This window comes from Exophiala dermatitidis (assembly GCF_000230625.1).
Source record: "Exophiala dermatitidis NIH/UT8656 unplaced genomic scaffold supercont1.2, whole genome shotgun sequence".
In the NCBI taxonomy this organism is placed as follows: Eukaryota; Fungi; Ascomycota; class Eurotiomycetes; order Chaetothyriales; family Herpotrichiellaceae; genus Exophiala; species Exophiala dermatitidis.
In genome coordinates, this window is record NW_008751647.1 from 1,552,642 (window position 1) to 1,575,667 (window position 23,026).

Sequence of the window (23,026 nt, forward strand, 5' to 3'; positions counted from 1 at the left end):
GGATGTGTCTGAAAAAATTGTCTGAAAGCGTCAGAATCTCTACTCTCATCATGCGGCATTTACGGCTTCGGGGCAGAGTTGAACTTTCTTCGGAACATCGACAATGTCCCTATTTCCAAGACCGTGTGGTTCATCAAGTCTGATGTCCGCCGTGCTATGGTCCTTGACCCACCAGCTTGCCTTCCCAACGACATGCAGTATGCCGCAGGTTTAGGCTTGTTGGTCTGTATGTCCACCGGTGTCGGACGTTGGGTTCAAGGATCCAGACACACAAAACTATATTGCCCAAAGCTGGAAATGGACCAAGGGACTGGTCCATATATGCCATCGGCCTCGGACGCCAACGCAGATAGCCGGAGGACGTGGCGGGTCCGCGTGAGCCTCTGTCGAAATAGCTGCAATTCGTCAATGCTGGTCGGGACTTGGTGACCACAGAAAATGGCGACAGTGATATTGTTTGCCATGGCATTAGTGTCTGAAGGAGGATCCTTTTCCGTACGCTATGATTTGAAGGGATATGATGTAGCGTTCTCGGCCACAGAGTACCTCCGGTTCGAGGATGGTCCTCCATTTTCAAATTCAAATTCAATCAGAGAATCCCGACTATGATGGAGATTATATAGTGCAGTACGTGCCACTGTCCCGTTCAAAAAGCCCGAAGGAATATACTGCTGTGCCAGAGGGTGTGTGACGACGGGCTTGAAATAGATAATCATTGAAGACATCAATGTACTCGAGCATCAACGCTGACATCGAGCATTTCAGGGGGGGCTACTCTAGTGGTGTCAACAAGTAGGACATTTAGTCTTGAATCGGGCAGACAAAACTCATTTACTCCTGCAACGCTGGATAGAAGAATCATCATTATTGAATTAGCCCGAGCACAGCAGGCACGGGCACAGGCATTAGGCTGTTTTTGTTTCAAACGATGTTGCATGCATGCCGTAGGGCAGACCTCAGACTAACTAAGCTTGAGCGGGCACCCTCCATTCAGTCCTGTTGTGTTGCTAACTTTGAAAGCCCACGCTCACAATCACGCCGAGGGAAAGCCATAAGGATCCAAACGACGTGTGACAAGGCTGGAGGAGCGGTCATGAAAGAAAAAGGATCGACGCCGAAGTGAAAGCCACAGAGTGCCGTGTCATTGATGTTTTTGTTTTTTTGCGTTCTGCTGTCATTACTGATGGGAGTTGGTGTCCCTTGAATGGTGGTTGATGAAAAGTTCATGCACCGAAGCCGCCTTCAGGAGTAGGCAAACCATACTCATAGGCGGTGTAAATGCCGATAGGGCACTCATCCTGATCCTGGAAGAAAGAAAAGTAGGTGTCGTTGGTGTAAGTTTGACCGGCGACGCAGGTACCCGCACCAACGAAGCAAGGGCCGACATCGATGGTGTAGGCATTGCCCGGTTCCATGTGGATAGGCGGGAAAGGCGGGAACGGACCGGGAGCAGGCTGGTTGTTGTAGGTGGTTTCGGGGCCGGGACAGCTGCCTGGGTTGTAGCCGATGAAGAAGAAGCTGCCGCCGCCTTCGTATTGGAAGGACGAGGTCTTCAATTGCGACTGCAGGGGGAAGATGAACTCGAGGGTGCAGTTGGCGTCGGCGCGGCTGGCCGGAACGTCAAAGCTGAAGATGGACGCAATGTCGTTGGGCGTGAACACTCCGTTGTATTGCGGGCCAAACGCCTTGTCTGGCTCCGACTTGGAGATCTGGGTGATGTAGTGAGGGAACTCATATTGGCCCGGTGTGAGGTCGCGCGGGCATCCGCTGTCTCGCTCGGTAAGAGCTCGCTTGCGCAAAACTTCGCCAGGGTAGGCGGCGGCGAGGCCGGCGAACAGGGCAACGGCACCGATGAATGACTTCATTTTTTCGTGACTTCTCAAGAGTAGGAAATGTCTCAAAGGTTAAAAGCGTAGTTTAAGAGGGTACTATTAGTTGGGTTGGGCAGGCAGATTTATAGATAAGGGAGGATGTCGTTGGTGTAGACGGCAAACACACCCCGGAGCGTAGTGTAAGCGAGTGACTGAAATGATGAAGCGAGAGGAAAGAAGAACAACAGAGCCTCAACTCAGGGTAAAGTGACCTTGTAGATAACAGGAGACCTCCCCGTCATCGTCTTTTTGGCGCGTGTCTGTAACCATGTTGATTAATCCTAAGGGAGATTGGCTTCAAAAGCCGTCCCCAGAGACCCGGCACGCCGCCAGGCCAAACAAGCCTCATGATTTGATGGTACATCATGGGCCGCTCGTAATAATAGAAACTCGGCGCAGAGCCCCAAGCTACTGCTAGTGGAAAGCAGACAGGCCCCGGCAAGGCTGAACTGGCGAAACAGGCGAGAAGTTCCAAGCAGCACTTCAGCGTGCTGTAAACGAAGTGACAAACATGTCAACGGTGTTGGTGAGACACGGGACACGCGCCACGATGTCTCGAAGCGGATACCCGAGGTGACCCATCTGCCCATCTGCACTGGGGTAGGAAGACACGACAAGCCTCCCAGTTGGCTGGTGACCCGGACCCTAGCTGAAGCTTCGATGTCACTCTACTAAAAAGCCACCGTCTCCAAAAAGCTTACCTTTGCTTCTCGAGCAAATGGCCAGGTTAGCTGGGGTCTCGTGTCAAAAGGCCATGCGAAATGGGGTTAGGGCTGACAAGAGGAGGGAATTAAAAAGGTGAGAAAGTGGCTCCAGGACCTGCCTCTAAATTCAGGATAACTGCATCGTATATGGCATGATTGGCAGAAGGGTTTTGGTCTTTTGATCACCTGGAGTCGTTGATCGCCGGCGCCCAAGTAGAGTGGACAGTAGCCAAGCCCCAAAGAGGGCGTTCCAACCATGTCGATGTCGATTCTCGCAACACCTCTGACGATAAGAGTGCGTTGCAGAAACAATATTGAGTTCAATAGATTCCTGGTGGCTTGCGAGTGACAGCCCGGCAGTGTTCCGATGGTGCGATGGACCGTGACCGCGAGAATCAGGTCCCTGAGGACAAAGGTACAAGAGGGTAACAAGGACATGATGGTGTTGAACAAGGCAGATTGCAGTGGAGGGGCGGGCCCGCGCAGAAAGCCAGAGTATCCATGTACAACCAGCAGTGGTCGCCCTCAGCTTCGCCAGGCAATTCACCACCAGCCGCACACCTTCAAACTGAGCTCCCATCCGCCAATTGGTGACCGCTGCAGGGAAATGGGTTCCCATTCTGAGTGCCAGCAATGGCCGTGTGAAGCCCATCCAATAAATAAATGGAGCCAATGCAGGCACGGTCCAAAATAGAAGCTTATCAAAAAGCCAAAGATCGAGGACTACACGAGAAGACAACTCATCCAAGTTGCCTGTTCCTGCTATTCCTGTTTCTGCTTTTGCTTTCTTCTCGTGCGGCGCAGAATCGGCCTGTCACGCGCCTGTTGCGCGCGCCATGTATGCAGCCAGCCACTCGAAGTACAGTAGTTGCAGTGTCGAAGGATGTATTTCCACCGACTTATGCACCACGCTGCTTTCCCGGTTCGCACGGCAGTGGTCGCGGGTGGTGCAGTCGTGAGACATACAACGTTTGCTAAAGTTATGTCAACCAGTGAGAGCCGAGAACTTGCTCAGGGCCCGACTGAGCGGCACGTGTTGCAAGCGAGCTTCCCCTTGGCAGATCAGGTAGGTAACAACCTGGGAAGCATGCGGCTGAACTTATCAAGAGGCGTTGGCGTTGCCAGAAAGAGCTGGGGCTACCGAGTCCAACTTGAACGGTAGCCGACCACCCACAGCCATCTCGGGTGCTGTTTTTGGCTTGCTCTTGATTCCCAAGTTGAGACCCTTCGGGACTGAATGCATGATCCCCCATTTTTGGACATGGCTTGGAGAGTTATAGAATTACCGTGGCTTGAGGCGGTCAATTACTCTACACTTTCAGCTAGCCTTGGGCGCTCATGGCTCGCTCTACGCGAGCCTAGGCTCTGAGTCGCAACCACCGTACGATTGAACTTGCGGAATCTTGTCGGTAGGTCATTCACTGCTCGGAAGGTCCTCGTGGCGCTGCCACCCGTGTGGCGGCTCGTCCTAGCGACCGGTCCAGGACTGCCGGCGAGGTGGACGGACAGATGCATCGGTGCAACATCTGTCCGCACCGCTCAGCAAGTAGTAACATGACACCGTCGAATCTGAATTGTGCTGGCTATGTGAGAGGTAAGGCAGCAGCTTCCCGCCGGCATGATTCCACATCTTTCAAAGACAGTAAAGCTGAAGGCATTGGCTGTTGCTGATTCTGTCGTGTCAATTGGCCTGCAATATATCTTCATTGGGCGACAGTGACCAGTTCGAACTCGCATGAGCCCTGGTTTACTGTGGAATGATCTCAGCCCCTCTGTTGTGAGTCCTTTTCTCTCCACTCGCGGCAGAAGAAGGATATTGCGGCCCAGAGTGGCCGTCCAACGAAGAGGGCAACGGCATGGTAAGGTTCGACGGGCGACAAGATGCTGAAGGCAATATGCTCTACCCCCGCCAGGAACGGTTTGATATGACCACTGGCTCTGCATTCAACCCACTTGAAATACCCAAAACATCCAATTGCTACTGTTGCCGCAAGCGATGGGTGATGCTTTAGGGCAAGGAATGGCGGCGGTCTAAGCAGACCTGAGTAAGTCTTCTCTTTGACCTCTTGTCGGAGCTGGAAATCTGCATCAGGCGCCGAAGGATTTTGCTGTGTCAAGCCAGGAACCTGCCTGTATCCGTCAATGCGTCGATGCGCCGGTTTAGCCGTACATCGAAAGCGTTACAGCTGGCAGAGTGCAACCAGCGTCCATTGCGCTGGAAGCAGAGGATGTGACAACAGAAGTTCAGAGGTCAATTGTCCAGGCATCTATCTAGATGGCTGTAGCTTTGGCTTGGAAATGACAGGGACCCGTGCAACGTTGAAAACGGTGTGCTTCAAAATGCATGTCCCACCGCCCAGGCACAGGCTGCCGCAGAAGATGTTGCTAAAGACTTGCGGCTATTGAAGGAGCAATGGACGGACGATGTGGGCAACTTGATGAATATCCTGTCGGGGCATGATGGCAAGAGCTACGCGATACACTTGGCCTGTCGTGCCAGGAGCATCGCACGGCTTGGCCGGAAGCTATCATACCAATGTCACCTGGAGGCAATGTTTCGAGATTCTTGCACATTGTTGTGCAAAGAGAGAATGCATATTTATGCAATTCAACTGTGTTGTTGAACCTCGCTGCAGTGCTGCTGACCATCTCTGTCCAGGCTTCGAAATTGTTGACGTCTTGAGATATCAAGTTCATGATCTACACGGGCCAGACCAGCTGCTACGTGGGAAGTCGACTCGTGGATGTGTAGCATTTCCCCCGTACTACTATGCTACTGATAAGCATCCTTGATCTACAAAGTGAAATGCAGATCATACACATAATAATGCACGAGAGCCTTGAGTCTCGAACAGTCTTTGTGCGACCTTACTCATGCACAAGTGGTGTGATCCCAGCGGGATCTTTGTTTCCACCTCCGCGATTCGTTTGGAACACACCATACGATACGAGAAAAGCCTGGCATTGGTCCCCTCAGCCTATGAACTCACGTCCCGAAGAGCTGTGCCACAATGTCGTCGGTGATTTGAGCTTGGATGAAGACATTATCTCGCAATTGGACGAAATGCTGATGGCAGCGCCGGAACCGTTAGGATGCTGAAAGACTCGGAGCTTCATATATCCACCCCAGGACCCCTACTATAATAAGACAAGCCGCATGGCATTTTCTGCAACTGTCAGTTGACGTAGGGCTCCCTAATACGAGGCTCTGCGGAATTACAATCCCGGGTACCTTGCGCAAGCGTCATCTACTGTATCTTCACTTCACGAATCCTGGTCCAATATGCATACCAGAGGACGTCTGGGTCTCCTGCTCGACGCGGACACCGACCGCGAGATTGACAACAAGTGTAGCGGCTGGCAGTTGCCTCCCGCATGCACAGAGGGAGAAGCAAACGAAGAGAACTCAGCCGTTGTGCAGCATGCGGAATGGGTTCAAGGCGGCAGCGCTCGTTTATCACCACAGTCGCGCAACAGCAGTACCGATACTCTCTCGGGCTTGGACGCCGCCGAGTTGCAAGACTTGGAGTGAACATAGCGGTGTGATATCGACAACTATCACTTACTGCAGAATGCGTCAAGATGAGGCGGCAGAGCGTGAAGAAGCCACGCCCGGTCGAACAGCCTTGCACAGCATGATCATCATGGAATCCGTCAGTTTGGGCCATGAATTATATATGAGGCAATTTGATGAGGACCTCGGGTTCAACAGAACAACGGACTGCCTCCCCTCGGAGCTGCTTTCTCGTTGTCACCAGTACAGCACCGTGCCTGAGGAGAGATGCGTTTCCAGCCAGTGGAGGAGAAAGACATCACAATAGGACATTTATCCTGTGTTAGTATGGAAGCTAGGGAACGAGAGATACCAGCGCCATCGCATGGTTATCATAGCAAAGCGGCACTGTGTTGCTATGCGCAAGCCACACTCACTTATGTCACCGATCCACTGGAGAGGTTTCTCTCCAGTTCCACGAGGACAAGCAGTTGTCGCTTCGTGGCGCGGTTAGAGAGAAGCGAAGACGAGTACCTCAGGCACAGATCATCTGATCCAAGAGGTCATCTGACCCTAGCCACACTCCTTGGAGCTTGAAGTAGGCATCCTTTTGTTGCACGAACTTGAACAGCCATAGATTGATAATCAACAACAATCATACAGTGTAGTTATTTCCGAGATACAAATTTCTAGGAAGTCTTTGCGAATCCCCAAATCGTATACCGTATCACTAGCCACCCCGCGGTGATTCCCGATGATTAGCGATGCCGATGCTCGGCGGTAAATTCAAAATCCCAGCGGCCCGGTTATTCTGGCGTGATGCCGAGAAATGCGCGCGGAAAACTCTGGACACAAACCGCAGCCTCCCTAAAAAAGGGATCCCAGGCCGAGCCATTTTCCGCTATGGAGTCGAGACATGTTCTGTCGTCTCCGCCGGAAAGCTTCTAGAGTGGTCTGATGGATCTCGTTCCCCATCAACTGAGAGGCACTTTCTCTACCACAGCAAAGGCGGTGGAACATGCGTGGATCGATCCACGAGCATCATTACCGATTGCTGTACAACTGTCCTGTTGACTTGACCCACACGAGGAGCTTTGCATGTGTCAGTCAATTGCTGGCTGGCAGGCAGTGGCAGGCATCCAGCTGTACAAATGCGACTGTGAGTGAAACTTCGCACGTCCAAGGCTGCTGCGGTGAGCACGAAGTCCAAGTCGGATCTGCCTGGAAATGGGATGGATGGGGTACGTGGCCTCGCCTCGACCTGTCCTTGTGGCCTCTTGACCCAGTATTGATTCTCCGCCATCGTTCCTGTTCCCCATCCCCCCTGTGCAAAGATAGGGCACAGCCATGGCCATGGCGATGGCGTTAGCGCAGCTCAAAGGTATTTGAACCTCCCACAACGGACGGTTTTCTCGTGCGAATACTCTTCCTTTCCCATCACATATCAAGCAAAGCAAAAGAAAGCACACACTCTCCCACAAAGTCACTCGCTCCTAGAGAAATCTACCAATCCATCTACCACCCTCCCACCATTTCAAATTCCTCCTAACACTATACAATGTCTCTGAACACCACCACCACCACTACTGTGGCCACCACCAAGACCGTCGAGACCATGCACAACTACGGCGCCGACTACTTTGAGAACTTTGGCGCCATGGCCGTCCAATACTTGCAACAAAAGTCCACAAAGTCGCAGCCTCAATCGACGCAGTCTACTCCGTTGACCACTCCTCTGGCCAGCCCTACCTCTGAAGTCACACCATCCATGCACGGCTACGGCAACAGCTGGTTCGACAACTACGACAGCCAGTGGCAACAGTGGCAGAAGAAGAAGTCGGCCACCAAATCTTCCATCTAAGAGCGCCGACTCTTTGATGAACTCTTTACACTCTACTACTACATGATTCGATCTTTTGCGACGCATATGCATTGGAATGGAATGGAATGGGATTACATTATCCAACTTGTTTGTTTTCGGCGGAGGACATTACATGACATGCATTGCAATAATACTGTTTGGGATGGGATGGGATATCCCCGGGGAACAAGAACAAGACGCGCAGCATTAATTCAGCCTAGAAAAGGCGTATGAGGACGGGGCTGCGCAACACGTTGATGACCATGACTCGGATTTCGCGCACATAAATTGATGTTTTGAGGGTTTCAATTTTTGGGGTCGCACAGACAGACAGAAATACCTCGGTCCATAATAATCCAAGGGTTCTCAATAATGATATTAATTGACAGCCAAAGCTCAAGCTTCAAGCTCAATCTCAAAGCTAAAAAAGGCCCACGATGGCATTCAGGTTCTTCAGCTCCCCAGCTTTGTCGGCCCCACTGCTGCCAGATCTCTTGTGCTGTGTGTGCAATATTAATTTTTCTAAGGGCTCTTTTTGCTAGTCACGCGGCAGTACTAGCACTCGGCCTCCCCGCCGCAGTGGCAGCGCTAAGCAATTGGTGACAGTTTACCCTTACCTTTCTTCGAATTGGTCCACCTAGTAGTCTGTCCACGATTAATTAATTAATTATTAGGCAGGGACGCGAGAGAAAGGGAACAGGGCCCCAAGAAGCAAGAAAGGAGGCAAGAAGGCATTGACTTCCAGTCTATCGTGATCATGACCTTGATCGTCAGCCTCGCCTGCAGTGGTCTCGTCCCGAGCCTGGACTTCTGCAGTGGGAGAGGAGATGACGAGGCAGCCTTGTGCTGAATCCGTCTACTTCAAGTTTGGGAGCATCGGTTATCATTGTTGTAAGCTCAATGGAAACCGGAGAGTCCAGATCAGGCGAGAAAACAATAGTCCCGGTGGCATGGCACTACGGAGATCAGATCGGAGCTGCAGCCAGTGGTTCTGGCAGCAGATACTCCCTACGTTTAGTTGGGGGTCGATAGCTCTTCGACAGCCCACAGTGCCGATGACCTACTAACGTACTGTACTTATTAGGCAGAAGAAGGCAGGCCAACCCGATTGCAAATGGAAGCAAAGCTAACAAAAGGCCATTTGATTAAACTTGAACTGGACACTCATACATTGTCGAGAGTAGTCTCCGAAACTGGATGGATGCTTCACAGTAGGAGTGCCACTGCTACCTTAGGTAGGTACCTACCTAGGTAGACTCAACTTATTAGTTGAAGTGTCTTATCGAGGCGCTACTGTCTACCGTAGTTGTCCCTGTCTCTGGTAGAGGCTCGCATTCGGACAGCGTCAGTGGGTGAGCTTGTGCAGTACGTACCTAGGTAGGCTCTGACTGCAACTTCCGTGGCAGAGCTGCTTGCAATTCATGAGTAGGTGGGACCTGCCGTATGGTCAAAGGAAAGACGAAAGCAGACGTTTATCGGCGAAAGAATAAATATTCCCACATTTATTATTACTACTCCAGCCAGGAATCTTTCCGTTTCCCAACCCCATCCTAATATCCATCTCGCGCCTGAATTCCTCACTACCTACTTTTCCTGAATTCCAGATAGAAGACATCTTGATTCATGGGCATGACAGTGGACTCCTACGCGCCGCAGACGGCCAAAAGGTGCAGAACTTGGCCTACTCCTTGGGACAAGGTAGGTTCCCAGTTTTTAAGGGTTCATCTCGCGGGAAGGTCCCGTGCCGTGCCTTGGCTGGCCTATTACTGCAGGGACAGTGCCAGCTGCAGCTGGGATAAGCTATCACAGTGCAGCAAACCTGAAGTATTCAAAGAGATGCCAGTGTGGTTGGTCATGTCGAGGTCACTGCACAAGTGTGCGTTGTTCAACAACAGCCTGATTCGAAGTTGGGCCACCCCGCTTTCACTGGCATCACCAGTACATTTTAGATTCCTACCATGGTCTTTGCCTTGAGCCTCGTTTAAGGTGATCACCTTCCTTGGACTGCAGCCGTTTACCTCTAGCAGTTGTCTCGATAAGAAGGTCAACTCAGATACACATACATACCTGTTATACAAGTCAGGATTTCGTTTCGTTATTATTGACACAAGATGAGCAGCATAACAAAGGGCTCACCCTCGCTCGGTGACCTGCCAACCGAGATACTAACACGCATTCTGACACCCTTACTCCAGCATACAGTCGAACAGGCCGACGAATGGAACCACACGTTTCTAATCACAGAATACAAAGGCAGATCGTACGCTCAAGTCCTGCCAACGCCGCCCGAAGATGAGTGTCTTCAACCCCAAGTGTTGCGAGTTTGCAAGCGATTCAATGACATCGGGGTTGACCTGCTTTATGCGAACAATCTCATCTTTCCCATGCATGCGTGCACCTACTGGGCGGCCAAGGAAAGTGCCGATCGACAACGCGCGTTTCTGAAGAAGCTGTCATCTCCTCGAGACGAGCGGCACCGTCTGAAAGGGCTCTGCATCATCATCTGGACGCCCGACTTCTTCAGGTACGGGAGCCATGACACGGACGGCGACTGGTTCGACGAGCTGTTTGCCGGTCTGGCACTCCATCAGCCATGTTGGGACGAAATCCTCATCGACTTCCACGATCTCACGGCGCGAGCGGCATATAACACAGATCCCAAACTTTCAGGGCGCCTGATCTACGGCTTGGGCAGACTTCATGCCAAGAGTTTGCCGAATCTAGGAGCTTCAGTTGTCAAGTGGAGCATGGAGCAGCCGGAACATAAATATCCCTTGACAATTCTCCATCACTCTCTGGAAGATTATTTTGATGCCTGGGAACCACCGAATGCCGAGGTTGCCCAAATTCCTCGGAGGAGGCGTGAGCTCTTGCAACGGAGTCTACAGGCTGCTGAGGCATTTGATGAGGAAGCTTTCTTCGCTGTGATGATAGATGCCGTCCAGCATGTCAACGAGGTTTTTCGTCAAGGCTCGAAAGATCGCTCGTGGTCGCAGGACAAGGTTGAGGAGTTGCTGGACGAGTGTGAGAAGGAAGGTCGTCTCTTGTTGAGCGCCAGAGACAAACAGTGGCGCGCTGCCTACGGACCCTGCGCCAGAGATGTATGGAGGTGAGGTTACTTGGTACTGGTGGCTTCCAAGAGCATGCAGCCAGTAGTCGATTTGTAGGAATAGTTAAGGGGGCAAAGCTGGTGATATGAGGAAGAGATGCGTGCCAGGGTTTTTCATTATGATTCCATTCCCATCCTCATCATGATGACCGTTATATTTAAGCCGCGCAAGGTTGGGGTTGGATAATCCCATCCAGAGTTTGTGATTTTTTATCAGAATATGAATAAAATGCTTCAGCTGCAGTGTGAGTACTAGTACCGGGTGTTCCCATTACTCCCATTAGTGTCTTTCGCCCCAAACTCCATACACCTTGAACCAAGAAATGCCTTTCCCCAATCATCTCTTCTCGGTACTGGCGCCGTCAAATGCAGATGAAACGCAAATGCATGCTATAGTATATGTATATGTCAAAGGTTCATCATCGTGTAACTGGCTGGCTGTCCTGAATCGGGACTTGAGCAAAATATGCAGTCCGCCCGTTGTGACTAGCTCAAGCTAGTCTGCAGGGTGTGGTCGACCCGAGCTGGGTCAAGACAAGGTATAGTAAGTAGATGTCTATCGGCTGCACCGCAGTCAGCCGATCTTCCTTCAACGTCCAGCATGTCTATCGTTGGGATGTGATCTTGTCCTGCTCGATAGCCATTGGAAGTTCCGTTCTCATTGCTTCGCGCACAACCCAACCCTGCCAGGCTGATCTAGATAACAGGATGCCATTGCCATCACTGGTCGAAGAACAAGACTGTCGTCAAGAGCTCTTCTAGGGCCGTTTTCGGACGAGATGGATGATGCAGTTGATGAGAGTAACTCCCCTCATCGGAACCCGAACCATCGCTCGAAGCCTCCAGGCCAGTCTTAAACCGGAACTGGGCCTGTCGCTTCCGCTTCCTAGGAGGAGCCAGGCCCGCTTTCGTATCTTCGTGATACTCGCCGTTGGAAACGACACTGCCGGCCTCGGAACCGTGGTGCGAGCTAACGCTGTTGTTGCTCGACGAGGCATCGGCATAGTCACCCGAGAAATCGGTGGACGCGGACGAGTGCGTTGAGTCTGTGGGCTCGCGGTGTAATGTCGGTGTGATTGGTGTGGGTGGTAGTTGTTGGCCATGGGCATCCAGATGAGGTTGAGGACTTCTGGCGCCTGCGGAGGAGCGTGACACTTCGGGGAAATGGGCAGACCGTTGGCCTGTGAGATGGTCATTGTTGATCTTCTGCTGGCGCAGTTGTTCCCGGATCCGGCGCATGGCGTGCATGTGGCTGCGGAAACCATGCTCAATATCGTCGAGTTTTGGATTGTGAGAAGATGGAGGACTGTTTTTGTGCTGTTGCTGCGATTGTTGGTGTTGTTGCTGCCGAAGAGTTGATGTTGGGATAGGTACGGCAGAACGGGAATTCTGCACCGCTGAAACTCCAACTCCCCCGTTCAGCAGTGGCATCATGTAGCTTTTGACATCGTCGTTGACAAAGCCCGGAGGCTCGATCGGTCGAGGGGGTGCTCGTTCTGCCGGTCTCCGAATACCCGCGGCCACATCTTGATCCCACTTGTGCAACACGTTTCTCGTCACCTCGGACAGGACACGGAACTCTTCACTTTCAGAAGCGCTCTTGGCTCGAGCAAGTTCGGCGTGTGTCAGGCATGACAGGAAGACGTTGAGGCTTTCCACCAACATGGACAGTTTTCGACGGAAGTCCTGGATGGTCAGCCCGTCAAACACGGCGTCGGGATGGAGCATCCAGTTCTTGATCGACGCTCGATCCTTGGCCGGACTGGACAGATACAGTCTGACCAGACTGTGGAGCGGTCGTAGAGCAGAACCCAACGAGGTCAGGATCTTGGAAAATGTCAATGCCCACCTTGCCCGGTCTGGTTGTCGATCGATCAGCAAGGGCGTCGTGCCCACGCTGTGTAACGAGTCGAGACTGATGGCGATGGTCCAGACCTCGAATCGCAGGTTTTCAAAATCCTCCGACGCCTTCTGCATGCCATAGAACGTGTGCCATGCCAGTTTGCACACGTCTGCCAGCGAGGCAGGCTCGCCGGTATTACTAAACCTCATGTTTTGGGCCATTGCTGTGAAAGAACGGTAGGACGAGGTGTAGTGCAATGCTGATAAAGGTTTGGGATGGAGGGGCGAGGCCTTCCCTCCAAAGGGGGTTCGATGGGCCTGGCCTGGACACACTGTTTTATTTAAGAGATCAGTTCGAGCCTTGCCCGGGCCCAAGTAGGCATGACGCGAACAGCTTATGGCTGGGTACAAAAGCTTGACTCGTCGTCCGGCCCAAATAACAGGTGATAAGATGTCAGGCTTTTTGCCTCCCTCGCCAAGTTGAACAAGCCTGGACGAATTGGTGGTCGTTCAATGGTAAGAAAGAAGAGGTAGCACACGGGCAGACTCAGCTTGGGAGAAAACAACATTTGGCCCTTGTGGGCGCTGCCTGGCTGAAAGCCCCAAAGGTCCAAGTTGTCGGTCACGGTCGGTCTCACCACCATGTGGTGTGACAGGATTACTTGGTAGTACAACTGACGCTCCACCGTCCCGTGTCGGACGGGCCCCGGTGGATTGATTCGACCCCGGATATCAATTCCCTTAAGGCGCCCACTTGATATCTGGCTGCTGAATGGTATTGCTCGTGTATGGCGGCTCCGGGTGGGCCAGCCACACGCCACTGGTTCAACCTTGACGACAACCGACAAGCCTCGGGAGCCACTGCAGGCCGAGATGAGCCTATCTCGAATCCTGGAGTAATCGAGACCGGTCCTTTTTAGGCACAGACAGGGCACACACGGCCATTCTCTACAGGTAACCATGCAGTGTGGCATGCTCACCATGGCACATAATCATGTCAAGCAGGTCGGTCATGTCGTCTTCACACGTGCCTGATATGCATGCCTAGGCAGTAGAGCCTACAGAAAAGAACGTGACAGGGTAGGATGAAGAGTGAACTTCATCACCATCATGATTATCGTTGTTGTCGATGGGCGGCCAGAGGTCCCTAAGACCAAGAAATACAGTACGATGGTTCCTTTTAGGCGCGGACGAACCGCCGCAGGGTCCTCGTTTAGCGGTATCGGCCTGCGCTCTAGGCGGCGGTTAGCTGGTTTTCAACCATTTGCACTGGGGGAGGGTCCCCTAAAGCCACCGCGTGGACAGGAGCGCCCCGGGGCTACTTTAGCAGGCACCACTCTGGTCAGGATCATTCAAGTTCCTGCAGGTGGGAATGGTCAGCCTCGCCAGAACTGCCTAACAACATCAGGGTCTGGATGTCTTCATTGAGGCCGTGATGAGGTAGAGCAAGTAGTCGGATGACTCTGAACATGCCTCATGATGCTGATGCATATCAAATGGCGGCTGCTGGTGGAGGACCACATGATTGGGATGTCCGATTTCTCAGGGGAGGAAAGCAAGCCTTGGGACCGCTGTACCAAACAGGCACCTTGTGGAAATGTACTGCGTCTTCCGAGGCTTGCGACAAGAGCTGATCATGGAAGCATTTCCTCTTGCGCTTGTTCGAGTAGCATTCTGCGCCAGCTTTCCCTTGAATACTACCTACCTAGGTGTGCAGTGGATGTTGTTTGCACGAGTTGCTGTACCGCGGCCGTAACATACCTGGCTACCTACAGTAGTGCCCGTCGTTGCCTGACATTCTCCCTTCGCCAGGGCAAAACACCCGCAAGTGCCATCCATTCATGTAAGGATACACGTCCTCCGCCCTTGACTGGGCCTCTAGACCCAGAACGTGGAATCCACGACCACTCAACACAGCTCGGACAGCCTGGGTGTGGTGACCCTGTCCAAGTTGGGCGCTGCCTCTGTGACTGGTAGGTCCATCACACTGACCGCACATGCATATGTGGGCACATCGCAGGCAAAGGGATGACGATGGATGAAGCTCGCCACGAGGGAGTTTTGTCAAATGTCACCTGAACCTCCACTGGCATTGGTGGTGGGAGTAGAAGGGGCCTCTCCCGAATATGGCTCGCTCCTCGAGGCATTTCGTCGCCAAAAAGAGCCCCGAAAACAAAAGGCCTCTCTAGCCTCAGGCCGCTCCCGTTCTCGCCACCTGCACGCGCAATAGGGCTGTATCTGGACCCTTGGAATCTCAGCCGTTTCTAGTTCGTGATGGACTGCCATCAACAGGTATAAGTGTTTTCAGTGTCCTCCTTATGGAGCTGGATTTTGTTTGGGAAGATCATGCCAACAAAACACACCATCTTTATTATTTGAGACACAAATCTCAGAAGAACTTGAAGCTGCCCGCAACCAACAGGCCTTCAGCCACAACTGCCTTGCCAACATATACTACCAAAACCAACCATTACCGAATCAGCAGTATCACGAGGTACTCGCTCATCGAACAGAATTCACCATCACCGATTCACCGCTCAGCCTCTCTCCACGCGAACAAAATGAGAGTCGCTGTTAAGAAACTGGAATTCAACTTGGGGCAGGGCCTCAGACAACTGATGCGCAGGTGGTTGATCGTCAGACCATACACCGACAATGCCATCATGGTCAGATTGACAGAGCCCGAGCGAGCCCGATAATGCCGCAATACGGCGTTATTATTACCGTCCACGGGGGTTCGCGCTCGCTTGGGGGACGTTCCAGGGGGGTCGGTCCAGGCCAGATGCCAAGTGTGGGCACCAACGGCTGCCGACACACACACGGCAGACATCGCCTACGAGTGCTATCACACCACTACCTGTCAAACCACTTTGTCGCCGGCTGATCACGACACCCGTACGGTGTGGTACAGCCTACTACTATGGACGCTGTACGAGCATTCCAAGCTGTATCACCACCGTCGGTATCATGATCCTGCACGTGCTCTTACCTTATGCAGATGCATAGAGCCCCTGCGACCCATCACAAAGAGCAGGCTGCTCGTCTGCCTCCACATGTCCCGTACACCAGGCTGACACCCTCGCCTGCAAATATGAAGCAAGTTGCACAAAAGTGTCTGGCTCCGCAATAATGCTCGCCCTCGATATGGGTCATATGCATACCATACATTATTGATTGCATGTTCATCTCTCGGCTTCGAAAGCTAAGCCGCTAGTTGCGAACATCATACGATTCACGCTCACCCACGCATCCTCAAGGCTGATGCTCACCACAGCCATGGATGAGGACAGACTAGTGAGCCAGGCTAGAAACCGACAATGAAATACTGTCAATATGCCTCACCGGCACTTTTTGGCAGAATCAAAATCCAGCTTCGAAGAAACCTGCTGAATATTCCTCTCGCCTTGTCACCTGGTCTCTGTGTGTCGTGCCGTGCATCCACACGCTCGAAGATTCTAACCAGTCAAGTCTTGTAATACTTTGATCTCACATTCCACTCACCATGTCTGCGACCAAACCCGTTTCCAGTAATGATATGCGATGCATCGCCTACAGAATCGGCTACCTCTCGAAATCCAGAATTGAACGAGAAGCTCGGAAGGCCGAGCCTCGATTATGGAAACTGATCGGCCACGCATCCCTGTTTGACAACGCAAAGAAATACATCATCGACCACATTGATGACGATGACGACGACGACGACGAAGAAGCAGTGGTTGACGAATGGGCCGAGAGCGACGACGAGCTGTCCACCATCGACCACATTGAAGACCTTCTTGAGTTGGAGGACGACGACAACGAGCCAGCGCAAATCCAACCACCACCACACCCACAGTTGCAACGTCAATACCGGTATCAATACTATCAGGCGTGCACCAAATGTATCAGCCGACCTGATCAAAAACCACAGCAAGTTGTCGTGACCACGGTGACTGACTGCGCGAGCGAAAGCGAGAGCGAGTCTAAACCCGAAGACCAGCACCATCAGTGCGGCTTCGAAGATTGGGAAAACGTCAGCGACGTCAGCACCGAGGGTGATGAGGACGATCACGACCACGACAACACCAGCGACAGTGACTGGAGCGATTCGACCTGCGCCAACGAGGATCATGTCTACGACGATGCCAGTCCCGATCGCAAGCTCATCGACATCTGTGCACTGGCCACGTCGCAGTTCTCCATGCCCAAGTACACTCCTCAAGACGAGGACATGCTTTTATGGGCTCAGCAGCCGCGGGTTTTGTCGCAGACTCAGTCGGATAATCTTCTCGTGGAGGCATTCGCCTGAATTTCTTGCGTCTGGATTTTGGACATGGTCGGATTGTTCTCTACTTATCCTATACCCGTGGACAGAGGCCATCTATTATGGCTTTTCTTGCTTGTCTATTCATGAATCCCGTTTCAGCGTGGCGTTCGAACGGAAAGGATATGGAAATTTTTGTGTATCTGAAAGGCTGCAATATGCCTTCCCAGCACAGGTACAGCCGCTTGCTACCTGGCTAGACTATGATGACTTTTTCAGCGCCGGCATTGCAATGGCCGCGCACGAACTATGAGTGATAGTGAACTGAGCATTAAGCTCATAATAATACCACTTGAACATACTGTACTTCGACTTCGAAATTCTATGGTTTGTAAACACCCATGCCCTCCTTAATTTGAAAATCCCCATCAAGCAACTATCATTGCCCCGAAGGGCTTGCAGGGCATCATAAAATATAGCTCAGCTGCGCAATATAGATTGTTTGTGCCCTCCGCATCCACGCGATATGCACAAATCTTCCCAATTCACTCCCCGACCCGACTCTTTTGCCAAAGAGTCATCGACGAAACCTGTCGGCAGCTCCCGAATACCCAAATTCCACTAATCTATTGTGTGTGAGGATTTTGCTTCAAGGTGTTTTCGAGTCTTTTGCTGCGACTCGCCTGCTTATCTCTGTTGACTGCGCTGCTCAGTGCTGTGCAGATTATGACGTGGAAACCCTTCGGCTGGAGGAAAGCGAGCGCTTGTTTCTCTCTCGAGTCGCACAAACATTGGAATGACAAACTTGAATACGGTAACATTCTCCGGCTCCTCCGCCTCTCGGCTCAAGATGTGTTTCCACGAGTCTCTTGGTGGAGGGAACTTCTCAGGCCGCAGGTGAAGAAAAAGTTCGGTCGGGCGTGGATATCTCAAATTTCCTCATGCAGCGTCGAGTGTGACTCTGAGAGTTTGCGGCAGGGAAGGGAAGCGGGGTGCCATTCATGAAACGACGACGCTTGACTTGACTTCCGAGAGAATCTTGTTCCTCATGTCGTACGGTATGTCTTGCTGAAGAAAGATAGCGACCTAGGTATGTGATCATCGTCGGAGGTCGACTAGGTACCTATCTCAGTATCATTCCCCCCTCTTCTTCTTCTTCTCCCTCCTCCTCCTCCTCCTCCTCCTCTTCACTCAAACTTATCCGTTCAGCTTCAGGTTCAGGTTCAGCTTCAGCTTCGCCCACATGACGAATCTCACAAACGTGCGTCAACGTCTCGACGGGGACTCCATCCCTCATTTCACGCTTATACAGCGTTTCATGGCGATGGCCACATTTCTCGTGAAATTGTTGTCCTTGTTCGACTGCTGCTGCTGCTGCTGTTGGGTGTTCTGTGCACAGGCAGAATTGTGGATCTCGCAGACACGCTTCGTGGCGAGCTAAGAGCCGAGTTGGCGTCGATACTCTGACTTCTGTAGCTGCGCCAATATCGACATCAGTGTGGTGGTTGTGTGCAGACAACAAGGGCGCAAAAAACTCGAGTTCGCGTGGCTTTGGGGGGACTGCAGGTTTAAAACATCGAACAATGCCGGTGGCAGTGTGATGATCGTCTTTGGCGGCTTCGATGCCTGGAGGAGGAGGAACAATGTGGTTCAAGTGGGCGACTTGTTTAGGACAGAAGTGCTCTCTGAGCGGTGAGTCCGGAGGCGTAGGTGGTCGCTCGAAGGGGTCGTAGTCGTTGAACGCGTTGGCTAGGGAGATTTGATGGATCATGTAGGTATGTAGACACTAGTAGTACTAGGTATCTGGCGGTGTCTCCTTGGGTGTGTTTGTGTTGATGTGTGTCTTGTCTTCGTTTACATTGGCAATGGGGGAGAAAGGTACAGTAGTATTCCCACCACTCACTAGTTGTACTCGTTTACATATTTACCTACCTAGAGTAAGGGGAAGCAGTACTAAGCATAGGAGTAGAAATGACTAGATTATCTAAGAGAGGCATTTTGGTGTCGAGTCGGTGTGGTCAAGCTCGTGATCGCGAGTGTACAGCGTGAGACTCCTAGGTCAGGCGCAAGGCTGGAATTCCCCTGCAAAAGTTGGCTGGGGCCATTATATTTGCCGAATGCAGTCGAGCGCCTGATGAGATCGACCGGCAACAACTCATCTCTGCCATGGTCAACCATGTGTTCCTTTATTTGAGCGTTGACCGAATTTGCAGTGCAAGGCTATACGGGGAAAGACGCGGTGTTCTGCTACTATTTGCAGTAAGTGGAGCTCAAGGGGCAAGTTCGGAAACCGAATTCCGCGCCAATTTGGCGGGTCTAACCACAGTGGGCACAACCAACTGTTGCCCCGAAAATGGCTCACGGGCACTGCAGTGCATGTTTCTCACCTGCTACTCCGGTACATTAAGTCATGAGATGAAGAGAGAATAAACTCGATGGGTTTCTATCATTTGCCAATTGCTGTTTCCATCTCCGAGAGCTTATGAGAACCTCGTTGCAGAGGGTAGGCGGGTATACCCATTCCAGGCTCGGCCTGCAACACAGCACCTGACCGTCGTATTTCGTATACTACCTATTCAATGTCAGTACGCGGGGTTTTGGTGTCGGTTCAGCCTTCAATAATGCAATGCGAATCTCAGATTTCAACAAGTCATGTGAGTATCCAAGGCTGAGGTAAGGAATTACTGTACTGCGCCTTCGAGTTCAAGTTCTGTTTGGTTTGTGCTGTGTCGAGTCTTGGTTCGAGCTCCATGGTGTGGTCGAAGGAGTATTGCCTTGCTGTAAGCATCAATATGAAGACGGGACTGCTTACACAGAAGAAACATGATGAGTACTTCATGCATAAGGCTGCAGATGCTGGCTGGTTTGTTCGTTGGACATGGGTAGCAAGTTGATGTTGGTCTTGATTCGCTCGGGGTCGGTCGACGCAGCGCAAGACTGAAGTCGATGACTCCTGGTTGGCTATATTCCTGCTGAAGAGAATGAGTCGCAGATAGAAGAGAAGAACGATGAAAGCAACAGCCAAGTATATGCTTGAGGTTATATCCATAGTAGATCGTGATAGGTGTGCCTATCCTATCTGGAGGAATTGAGGCCCCGTGTAGCTCAGCATATACTTTCTTGGACACCTTTCGGCAACGAGCCGTCACTGTTGCAAAGACCAGATGACAATGTATAGGAACAAAGTATGGCTTGCTGAATTCGAGAACAATTAAAAGCTTATGCTTCACACCAAGTCTTCGGCTTTTCGTAAACGGCCATGCTGAGTACCAGCCTATTCAAGCGCATGTACTGTACAATGATAGAACCTCAGACCAAAACTTCCTGCTCATTGGCCTTACAAGAGCCGAGCAAATGAAGTGACCTTCTCCAGTGGACAAGCCCTTGAGATGCACCCGGTGATGTTAATATGGCCACCATCATCCGTCATTATCGTCGTCACATCTCATCACGTATTATAAATTATGATTATCATGAGCCAACTCTTTTCTTTCTGTACGCCAGCTGTATAAAGCTGGATGACTCAACCAAGCTCAGTTCCTCACGTATAGACGCCTCCCGTTGAAAGTAGATGCTGGCTTCATCAGCTCCTGTGCCATGGCCAGCATGGCATCCAATTGCTCCCCACTTCCTCCTCTTTACGGTACAAATACATGGTTGTACAACAGAAGGTTTTCGGACATGACCCTTGTTTGATTAGGTAGGGGTCGGTTTTGGTAAGGCTTGTGCTACACGGCCGAGGTCAGAGCTTGTCCACTGACACTCGACATCGGTGATGGGTGATCCTTGTCGTGGGTACAGCACGCACAGTGGTGCTGTTGGCTGGTTTCAGGCTTGTTCATTAAGGGAAGGTTCCTCCAGCTCATTGTATGGTCCAGCTCGATGAGGCGAAGACAGAAAGCCACCACAGTAGACGAAGCAAACGCGGCTCTAGCGGTATCCAAAGTTAGTCACAGCGATTGGGGCCCGAACAGCTTTGACTTTTCACTTTGACACAAGTGTCCACTCACAAATTGATGATCATGAAGGCGAACATGGCCTTGACTAGCCTGCAGTCGGTCGAGAAATAGGACCGCCGAGGTAATCCACCAAAGTACTTGTTCTCAAAAGAGGTGCAAGTGCCGGTGCCATCGTTGTCCCAGACTCCAATCAAACTGCTCCAGGCACCCACCAAGCCAGCATCAAGCACCGCCATTGTGGTGAAAAACAGGGGTCCTCCGAAGAAAACGGGCAAGACGGTCACGCCAGTGTAGACCGTGCTGACGCAGGCGATGGCAAGGGCGGCCGAGGCCTTGGATGGCACGTCGACGTCGGCATTGGACAGGCCGCTGATTATCGCCGCCACGAAACCGATGATCGGGATGGAGCTGATCAGCTCAAACACCCGGAGACTGATGAGCGAGAGTCGCAGGAATACCTCGTCGAGGGCCTTGGACAGCTCGAGTTCTCTCGTCTTGAACCTCATGTATAGGGGGGTGATAGGTATTGGTATATTGTTCTGTTGTTTTGGCTTTGCGCAAATGGTATGGTATGGTTTGGAACCAAGTCCGACCTTTGAAGGATACAAATATTCTTTACCTACCTTTGGATATTCACCCCCTTGTCCTAATATAGAAGTCATTGCTCGCAGTGCCTCATTAGAAAACACCTCTACTCAGTCCCGTGATATTGGCAATAAAATACCGTATATGGCGCAGTAGCTGCTAGAAGAGCGGCGTTGATGCTGGGCTCGACACCCAAGATACGAATGCCTCGTGATCACCGCCGATAATGGCGCAAGGACTCGTAAAGGGCAAGAGCGCAAACGAGCCCGTATGGATGGACCCGTGCACGGGAGACGACAAGTCTTATCTCACCGGAGATTCAGACTCGTGTCGCTTGTGGTGTTATGCCTCCGGTCGTTAAACAGCATCGGCTCGACGATTAGGTAATGCGCGAGCTGCGTCAATATTGCCAGCCCCGGGGACCTACGGGCTTCGAGATGCAGCGCTCGGCTACAACAGCCTCGAATGAACGCTCTGGGGCACATGCTTTCAGCGAAACACCGGATTCGAGCATCTTGGACAAATGATAATATGGGACCGGACCCTTTGCTCCGTACAAACTCTGTTCCTTTGGCCAGCATGATGGATGGAGCATTCAGGATTTTCACACACGTGGACATGTTCCCTTCTTTTTTCCCTTGGATACCCCATCTGGAGTGGACAACTGCGTATCACAGTGTATACCAGTTCCTTCAGGCCGAGGTTTCACTCGAGACAGTCGGTCTCTGGATCGACAGAACGGGAGCTGGGCGGGTTGGCAGAGGCCCGATGTCACAGGCCGCCGAAAGGACCGTCCACCTTGCTACCGAAAGATAACAGGGTATAGTAGCGTTCACTATGAGCAAGGCCCAAGCATAAATCTCTATGGCCTACTACTGCGTTGGGACCAGCGGATCTGTCCTTTTTCGGCGACGATTGGTAGGTCCCAGTTGTCCTTTGATATTCATCATCTCCGTTGTGCAAAACCCTGCAAGGAGAGCACATCGACGTCAATGCCTGCCGATAGTGTCCACCATAGCCAAATATGGCGTTGAACAACGGTGCCTCTCCCGTCTCTGGATGCTGTTGCTGTCACCGCTTTGCTGGCCCCGAACAGCGAAGACTTCGAACAGCGGGCCAAAATTGCATTGGGTCAAAGGGGCCGTCAAACAAAGCAGCCAGAGAGACAGCAGGCTGACAGGGCCTATAAACGAACACTTGGGTGTTGTATGCGGTGTTAAGTACTGCCAGTGCACGAACGAGTTTTAAGGAGTCTTTGCCGGCTCTCGGCACCCTGACCCCTGGAAAAGGCCCATTCGAGCCCCCAGGGCCCAGCTTCGCTAGGTGTGCAGCACCCACGTTAGGCTTATTCCGCCAGCC

General features: G+C 51.9%; 8 protein-coding genes across 8 annotated transcripts; 3 read left to right on the forward strand and 5 right to left on the reverse strand.

The window, feature by feature from the left end:
- Positions 1-3: 3 nt before the first annotated feature.
- HMPREF1120_02072 (uncharacterized protein) lies at positions 4-5,483 on the reverse strand. The gene has a single exon (XM_009156105.1). The coding sequence runs from the start codon at positions 1,863-1,865 to the stop codon at positions 1,224-1,226; it is 642 nt and encodes a 213-aa protein (XP_009154353.1). The 5' UTR covers positions 1,866-5,483; the 3' UTR covers positions 4-1,223.
- Positions 5,484-5,485: 2 nt separating this feature from the next.
- On the reverse strand, positions 5,486-6,387 carry HMPREF1120_02073 (uncharacterized protein). The gene has a single exon (XM_009156106.1). The coding sequence runs from the start codon at positions 6,241-6,243 to the stop codon at positions 5,824-5,826; it is 420 nt and encodes a 139-aa protein (XP_009154354.1). The 5' UTR covers positions 6,244-6,387; the 3' UTR covers positions 5,486-5,823.
- A 1,239-nt stretch (positions 6,388-7,626) lies between these two features.
- HMPREF1120_02074 (uncharacterized protein) lies at positions 7,627-7,929 on the forward strand (the record flags this gene model as incomplete). The annotated part of the gene is made up of 1 exon (XM_009156107.1): positions 7,627-7,929. One exon carries the CDS (start codon positions 7,627-7,629, stop codon positions 7,927-7,929), a length of 303 nt encoding a protein of 100 aa, XP_009154355.1.
- A 1,616-nt stretch (positions 7,930-9,545) lies between these two features.
- HMPREF1120_02075 (uncharacterized protein) lies at positions 9,546-15,541 on the reverse strand. The gene has a single exon (XM_009156108.1). The coding sequence runs from the start codon at positions 13,100-13,102 to the stop codon at positions 11,759-11,761; it is 1,344 nt and encodes a 447-aa protein (XP_009154356.1). The 5' UTR covers positions 13,103-15,541; the 3' UTR covers positions 9,546-11,758.
- HMPREF1120_02076 (uncharacterized protein) lies at positions 10,041-11,042 on the forward strand (the record flags this gene model as incomplete). The annotated part of the gene is made up of 1 exon (XM_009156109.1): positions 10,041-11,042. One exon carries the CDS (start codon positions 10,041-10,043, stop codon positions 11,040-11,042), a length of 1,002 nt encoding a protein of 333 aa, XP_009154357.1.
- An 841-nt stretch (positions 15,542-16,382) lies between the features above and the next one.
- HMPREF1120_02077 (uncharacterized protein) lies at positions 16,383-17,168 on the forward strand (the record flags this gene model as incomplete). Its single annotated transcript, XM_009156110.1, has 1 exon — positions 16,383-17,168. One exon carries the CDS (start codon positions 16,383-16,385, stop codon positions 17,166-17,168), a length of 786 nt encoding a protein of 261 aa, XP_009154358.1.
- A 12-nt stretch (positions 17,169-17,180) lies between these two features.
- Positions 17,181-19,329, reverse strand: HMPREF1120_02078 (uncharacterized protein). Its single transcript, XM_009156111.1, has one exon. The coding sequence runs from the start codon at positions 18,892-18,894 to the stop codon at positions 18,247-18,249; it is 648 nt and encodes a 215-aa protein (XP_009154359.1). The 5' UTR covers positions 18,895-19,329; the 3' UTR covers positions 17,181-18,246.
- Positions 19,330-19,559: 230 nt separating this feature from the next.
- Positions 19,560-22,939, reverse strand: HMPREF1120_02079 (uncharacterized protein). Its single transcript, XM_009156112.1, has 2 exons — positions 21,134-22,939; positions 19,560-21,053 (listed from the first exon to the last, which is right to left on the reverse strand). The coding sequence occupies exons 1-2, from the start codon at positions 21,742-21,744 to the stop codon at positions 20,852-20,854; spliced, it is 813 nt and encodes a 270-aa protein (XP_009154360.1). The 5' UTR covers positions 21,745-22,939; the 3' UTR covers positions 19,560-20,851.
- Positions 22,940-23,026: the final 87 nt, after the last annotated feature.

Bases quoted from the DNA above. Each gene is read 5' to 3' on its own strand.
- HMPREF1120_02078 (XM_009156111.1), bottom strand. From the start codon at position 18,894: ATGATCCATCAAATCTCCCTAGCCAACGCGTTCAACGACTACGACCCC.
- HMPREF1120_02075 (XM_009156108.1), bottom strand. From the start codon at position 13,102: ATGGCCCAAAACATGAGGTTTAGTAATACCGGCGAGCCTGCCTCGCTG.
- HMPREF1120_02079 (XM_009156112.1), bottom strand. From the start codon at position 21,744: ATGACTTCTATATTAGGACAAGGGGGTGAATATCCAAAGGTAGGTAAA. The intron at 21,054-21,133 runs GTGAGTGGACAC...GGATACCGCTAG, and splicing joins GCCTTCATGATCATCAATTT to AGCCGCGTTTGCTTCGTCTA.
- HMPREF1120_02073 (XM_009156106.1), bottom strand. From the start codon at position 6,243: ATGGCCCAAACTGACGGATTCCATGATGATCATGCTGTGCAAGGCTGT.
- HMPREF1120_02072 (XM_009156105.1), bottom strand. From the start codon at position 1,865: ATGAAGTCATTCATCGGTGCCGTTGCCCTGTTCGCCGGCCTCGCCGCC.